Genomic DNA, 7,136 nt, shown 5'->3' with positions numbered 1-7,136 from the left:
TCATACATCTATACTTTAGATTTAAACATTAGCTGCACGTATTTATCGTTACAACAAATGTAATATTGGAATGACAAAAACATTTACTCAATAACTCTTTTTTATAATTGAATTCTGTTAAATAAAAGAACTCACATAAATAATTGGAAGAAACTGTTGCCTTGGGTTCAACTTTAACTTTTCTTCTTTTTGATTCTGTTGGTTGATCACTAAGTGATGCATGACGTGCAGCAAGTTTGCCTAAACGTTGACTATTAGTTTAGTTGATGCGATCGTTTTCAAGTACAGCAATGCAGTCTTATTTTAATCAGACCAAGCCGAGGCAGACCATTTATATTCTATTGTATGCATAAGTTTATATATTTCCCATGACAACTAACTCTCCGGCATCCGTCTATATATTAGTTTAATTGTATTATTATGTGAAATATCAGTGACTTTCAAAACTCACTAACTACCTTAAAATTAATGGTAACCAAAACAGCACCATCTTAACAGTAAAACAAATTCTTATTCTCAAAGTGTATTCATTCATCCATTATTATCAACAATAGCAAGAGCTTCGTCAAATTGTACAATGTGGAAACTGATGCTAAAAAATAGAATAGGTGAATTATCACTTTATATGTTTAGTTTTTCAAAAAATATATCTTGCACTTGGGTGTGAAAACAAAAACATGATGGAATGTGAGAAAAATCAATATAGGAAAAAACGGTTACTTGCTCGTTCCCGTTTGTAAATTGAGCACATTCCCGTTTGTAAATTGAGCGTAAAACTCACTAACTACCTTAAAATTAATGGTAACCAAAACAGCACCATCTTAACAGTAAAACAAATTCTTATTCTCAAAGTGTATTCATTCATCCATTATTATCAACAATAGCAAGAGCTTCGTCAAATTGTACAATGTGGAAACTGATGCTAAAAAATAGAATAGGTGAATTATCACTTTATATGTTTAGTTTTTCAAAAAATATATCTTGCACTTGGGTGTGAAAACAAAAACATGATGGAATGTGAGAAAAATCAATATAGGAAAAAACGGTTACTTGCTCGCCAAACTTTTTAAAGAAATAATTAATTGTGTAAAATTGTGTTTTTGATGGGTTATCAATATTAAAACAAAAGTTTTAGATCTTTGGTTTTCTGCTGGACGTAATTTGTAAAGCGATTTAAAAACTTTGGATATTCCCGTTTGTAAATTGAGCGTAACACAGAAGCAGGTGCCCATCCACCTGGGTTGACATTTGCAACATAAATAATATCACACTGGAGACAGTCCCTTGTGATTGGTCCACCATCTTTAGGTAGGGTTATAAAAGTCTGGCAAATCAAAGCAACTTCTATAAGTGCTCTTACACATCCAGAGACGGGATTTGCTTCAGGATGATCAACAGAGAAGTTACAAACAATCCATGTGTCATGGGGTATTTTGTCTCCTACACTGGGAGGATTATCCACCTTCACCATGGAAGAAAGATACAAACAATCACGTTGAGCAGCAGGCCATACTTGCTTATGTGTTTGATAGTTGATGGTTGTTGCTTCATCAAGGGTTTCTAAAACATCAAAAACATCCACAGTTTCTTCCCAATCTCTTCGAACATCAGGAAACCAAAAGTAATGGCACATCTCCTTGGCAGTTACCAGACCAACACTATGAACTGCTTTCAATGGATCACAAATTAAACCATCTTGCACCAACTCCTTCCTGTAAACCTTCATTTCTCCATCCTCCGTGATCTGCTCCCATCCATTTGCATCAGGATCCGAGTGATCTAAAAGAGCTAAATGCTCCTTAATCCTTTGATTCAGAGCTTCAGAATGTTCATGAGTAACTTTTTGCTCCACTACTTCACCCTCAGGATCAAAGAAAATATCATCTTCCTCGTCCCCACTTTCAACACTCGACTCACTTTCAATTCTCTGATGATCGGTGCTAAATTTCTTTTCATGAATTGTTTTCAATCTTGTTTGCCATAGTAATTCACGATTGTTCACCAACTGAAGGCATTGAGAAATTGTGCTTAGAACACCGTTTGATGTTGCTCTAAAGGTGATTGCATCACCTTTCAAATCTGCTCCATTTAAAAGCAATGTTTTAAGCTTGTCAGTCAATTTATACAAATCCTCAGTGGAAGAACTATTGTTATTTAAATCATCTGTTTTGTTTTTAGGCTTTGTATATTCTCCATCTTCAATGCCCATAAGGATATCAAAATAGCCTTGCAGTTTTGATACTTGCCGATCAAGAATGTTTTGCAGCGTTTTCAGTTCATCCATCTTCTCTTGCAAATCTCTTGTCTCGTCCAAAGGCGGCAGTGAAGACATGGAAGGACTACTAATGAAAATTCGTTTCTTAACTTTTTTCTTGTCTGTAGAAACAAAACATTCATTTGACTGAATTGTTTTAACCCACTTTTCTCTCTCAGTTTCATCAGCCGCTCGTAAATACCAAATGTTATCTCCAACAGTCACATCAAATCGGCACGGATCAAACTCATGGCACACAGTTGAAGCTTTAGTCAGACTGATGGAACCACGGCAACCAAACTCTGTTTCGTCCTGAGCTCTGTAGTATGATAGCGTGCCATCTTGGCAACAAACAAATCGATCTTGCCAACCATGGTAATAGTTTGTCCATTTGCCAAAAACACCTTCAATCTTGGCTGGTTCTGTCACACTACAAGCTGATCCATTGTCTTCCAAACCATTCTCAACAGTATTTTCTATCATAATGCAAATTCACACTCTAGAACATTCAAACTCTGGAGGTGAAACCAAAACAATTGAATCTGCAATTATGAACAGAACAACTATACTATGCCTCACACAACATTGTATTCTCACGTCAGCAAAACATACACCAGCTCTTTAAATATTGCAACGTCTGCACAATCAGTGACCACAGGCTCCAGTACAACTTACAAACAAACCTTAGGAGCAAAGGTCACTGTGCTTAATAATTAGCCATAGCAAGACAACTGGTATAAAAGGTGTAAATTAACATTGGTTTAAATCTTATATTTGCTGTTCACAGTTTGCTTACTATATTTCCAGAAGGAAGTAACAGCACACAATGGATGGCGTTTATTAGGCTTTAAAATAAAATGTTTACACACTTTTCTCCCTAATGGATACACTGTAGTATTTAATGATACTTAACCTACATAAGCTACCTGTACTACCTTAGAAATAAAACTGTAAACAAGAACACTGGCATTAAAAGACTGCACTGGGAGTAAACATTCTGCTATATAATGCTAAGGTAATGCAATGAACCTAAATGTGGCAAAACAATAATTACTTCTACCACATTTTTTACTCACGCAATCATGTTTAAATATTTTGTTATACTGACCAACTAAATATAGGTAATAATTGCACTACATGAATATTGTATTATTCAACAACTACATGGTTAACATTCATACCATCTGCTATGCTTCTCAGATTATCCAGTTGTGAAGTATCAAGAGCATCTAGGTAAGTTTTGTCCTCGCGTATTGCAATTAAACGAGGAAATCGAAGTGTACAATGAGCAGCATAAGAAGATGATGATATGATTTCCGTTGCTCTAACCTTAAGGACAATGAGTAATATGTTATGTCATATTATATTACGCATTACTATTCCTATACCTGGCACTAAACAAATTGTAACCCGTTACTTTATAAGTTTTAACACGGGTGTCCTGTACCGTACACCTCGTGCCCACTTGAATTACTATGTAGAACTTGGTGGATGATATTTCTTTTTCTGTGTGAATACAATAAGAACAATCTTATAAGTGGCTCTTGGTTAGAGCAAGAAACATTAGCTGTATTGCCTGAGGACACATACACCTACAACCCAGCAGCATCGAGTTTGCAAAGCATTGTGGAGCTTTAATAGCGTGACAGCCTCGAACCCAGAGGTAATGGGTTCAAGGCTTGTCATTGCTACCATTGTGGGTGTATGTGTCCTTGGGCAAGACACTTAACGCAATTGCTTCAACCCAGTGGTCACCAATGGGTTGTCCAAGCCATACATAAAAAAAAGAAAAAATCCACAAGAAAATAATCACCCACTAAGTCACATACTTGGTAACTCTTAAGCTGGCGCGAGGTGTTACAACGACAGTCGTTTTCCGGCCACGCAAGAATAATGCAAGTTACATTACATACAATGCAATAGTGGAAATATTGTTTTGCACAACCATTATTTTTTTACTCTACCAAATCGAACAACACACAATATATATTGACCAACTGTTCCAAGATTGTGATAAATATCATAATATTGGTTGTTATGAAGAGAATAAACAGCAAACCTGAACAACCAGTGAATCGCAAGGATGAATATAAACATCTGGTTTTTCTTTTGTTACTTTCAACCAGTCAGGATGCTTCTTTTTATCAAAAACTTTCAACTTATTTTTCAGTTTATCAACCAGCTAAATGAAAATGTTATGCCAGGATTTTAAATTAAATAAATTTAATGCATCACTAAAAACGGAGAAATAAAATACAAATATAAACATTACGACAATTTCTCCAAATTAAATTTATAAAAGGAATACATGACTTATGCAAATTAAAACGTTGTTTAGAATGTTTCTTCATTTTACAGTTCACAGTAAATGGTTAAAAGATTCAATTTAAAACAGATATATGCTAACAAATACATCTATTCATCTATGGCTGAGATTCTGCGGTTAAGGTCGTACAACTTGCCTTGCCAAAGAGCCTGTGAACTGTGGTGCAGGCAAAAGTAGGCCTACTACCCACTACCCTAAATTTCTAATTTCTAAGTCAACTAGCTGCCTTAACAAATATATTAACTAGGCTGGTAGTACCATCACAATGCACAAAAATCTTCACCGACCTGTAAGAGCTGTTTGTCTGTGTATCCTGATCCAATCCTGCACAGACTTTTAAAAACACGAGGAGGGTCAGAAGAATCTTCTGAATCACGAACACCAACTCCAAGATGAAACATTGACAACATGTTGCCATGACGACCTGTTCCAAAAGTTGCTCCTGTCGTTATTGAAAGTTAAAGTTAGGTTTTATACAAACAAAGCGAAATCATGGACGAAAACAGTTAACACCAACTTTTACTGTTATTATATAGGAAATTTTAAAACTTTCCTAAATTAAGAAGAAATTTGATGCAACAAATAGTTAAAACCACAATAAATACAAGCTAAACACAATATTTTATAAACTTTAGAGACTTACCAATAATAACAAGGTCCAGATCATCCACCACACCACCAACATACTCGGGTTTGATCTTAAACCAACCACTGCCTTTCCTTTTGTTTGGAAAATATTTTGCATTGGGATTCTTAACAATGATCCCTTCCTCTCTTCTATCAATAGCATCGTTCAAACTTGACATTACCTGCAAAAAATAAAATGTTTTAATTTAAAGGCCAAATAATGTGTGCCCACATCTACCATCATTAGATTAGTTAATTGCATAGCTGCATTGTTAAGAATAAAAACACCAGATAATCCAGACAAACAAACAACTATCGTTTTCTCACGAAATAGAATGAAAATTTGACTTTGACAATACATTGGTTTTTTAGATTTTTATTAGATGCCATTACCTCTTGATTGCTTGAAGCTTCCTTAGCTTCAGTTAAATGCATTCGACCTTCTAAAGGTTGGATGAGTTTATTGAACAACTTGAACCTTTCACTTTGTGGTTTGCTGGTCAGTCGTTCTTGATTCAGTAACAAAATATCAAACACAACAAAACAAGGTTGAAGTTCAGAATCTTCTGTTATGTGTTTTATGTCAAATCTGATATATGTACAATTAATAATGTTCGATTTTTTTCAATATTTTTTTAATTAAAAAAAACTATTTCTTGATCAATGCCGACTGGTTGAATTGGATTTAAACCCAGTTATGTGGTACTAACAAATAAATGAAATGTTTAATTGTGCCAATGATATATACATTACACTGAATCATGACTATAATGTTTATGGCTTGAGGTTTGGTAAATAAGGTGAAGTTCTAATGAAAAATGAAGCAGAGCTTTAATAACAAAAAGGCATATATATATATATATATATATTGTCATAATAAATGATTGGTCAAGAAGATGTATAAATACATTGTAGGATTATAAGGCGACTAATGTGCCCAAACAGTAAGTAAGACCAATTTCATAAGCTGTAAGGTTTACATATTGTTCACATAAAAATATTAATTCTTACTTTCCTCCTTTCTGCATAAATATATTAAGTTGAGGGTCAAACCCCATCATTTCACCGTCCAATATACACGAGGATACAGACTCATGGAAACAACCGTAAATGAATGGAGTTAGTGTTCCAGTGTATGGCGTCTCCCCTGTTAATAAATTTTGTCTCATTTTCACAGTGTATAATATAAGAAGTTAAGTTTTACATATTTGTGCAAAACATGCACAGATTGCTACTTTTTAGAATATTAAAACATAAAACCACTAAACTGGAAAATTCACAACAACAGATAAGACAAGAACAAGCATTAAAGTAAAAGTAACAACAACAATCCATTAAGCCAACAAATGATGATTAAGCTGACTTAACTAGAATTATGAAATTTAGCTTTTTTTATATTATTTCATACATTTTTACCAAACACGGTCGAGTATTCTCGTCCACTACGAGAAAAATATTTATATCTATTTCCCTCTTTATGCAACTGACTTCGTTCACCATCGTATTTGATTTCGATTTTAAATGGTTGATTGCCAAGAAGTTTCTCAACCTGTATTGTTTGTCAAAAATTTTAGCATATGATTAAAAGTCAGTTCCAGCAATGGCGTGGACACAAAGTCAAGTGCCCTTTTCCAGTACAATGTTAACATTGATTTACAAGTATAGCATATAAACGTGCGAAGTTCAGACTAGAGCATATTATAATATTCACAAGAAATGTTAAGATACTTTAATATAAGTGGTGGGAAGAGTATTTTAAACTAAACGATCAATTTACTCACCTCCGTAATATTTGCATTAAGGGCAAGCATGGGACGAAATGGTTGAAATAATTGAATTTCAGTGTCAGCAAGTCTAACATCTGGATCATTGAGTCGCTCACACACCTTAAAACAAATTTATTTAAAGAATGAAAAAAAAACGCAAAAA

The 7,136-nt window shown here is 34.2% G+C and overlaps 1 protein-coding gene across 3 annotated transcripts in view; it reads right to left on the bottom strand.

The window, feature by feature from the left end:
• Positions 1–837: 837 nt before the first annotated feature.
• LOC100176197 (DNA ligase 4) overlaps positions 838–7,136 on the bottom strand; it is an 8,776-nt gene continuing 2,477 nt past the window's right edge. For 2 of the 3 annotated variants that reach the window (XM_026833850.1, XM_026833852.1), the window contains 9 exons: positions 6,989–7,093; positions 6,624–6,756; positions 6,219–6,354; positions 5,601–5,796; positions 5,224–5,389; positions 4,868–5,022; positions 4,314–4,436; positions 3,436–3,583; positions 838–2,376 (listed from right to left, as the gene is read on the bottom strand). In XM_026833850.1, the coding sequence (XP_026689651.1) occupies positions 1,118–2,376; positions 3,436–3,583; positions 4,314–4,436; positions 4,868–5,022; positions 5,224–5,389; positions 5,601–5,796; positions 6,219–6,354; positions 6,624–6,756; positions 6,989–7,093 (2,421 nt within the window). In that variant the 3' untranslated portion in view covers positions 838–1,117. The remainder of the gene's footprint in view (positions 2,377–3,435; positions 3,584–4,313; positions 4,437–4,867; positions 5,023–5,223; positions 5,390–5,600; positions 5,797–6,218; positions 6,355–6,623; positions 6,757–6,988; positions 7,094–7,136) is intronic. The other variant, XM_026833851.1, reaches the window with a different exon arrangement.

This window comes from Ciona intestinalis, chromosome 3 (assembly GCF_000224145.3).
Source record: "Ciona intestinalis chromosome 3, KH, whole genome shotgun sequence".
Classification (NCBI taxonomy): domain Eukaryota; kingdom Metazoa; phylum Chordata; class Ascidiacea; order Phlebobranchia; family Cionidae; genus Ciona; species Ciona intestinalis.
The sequence above is the reverse complement of the archived record's forward strand: the minus strand, read 5'-3'. Positions and strand labels throughout refer to the sequence as shown.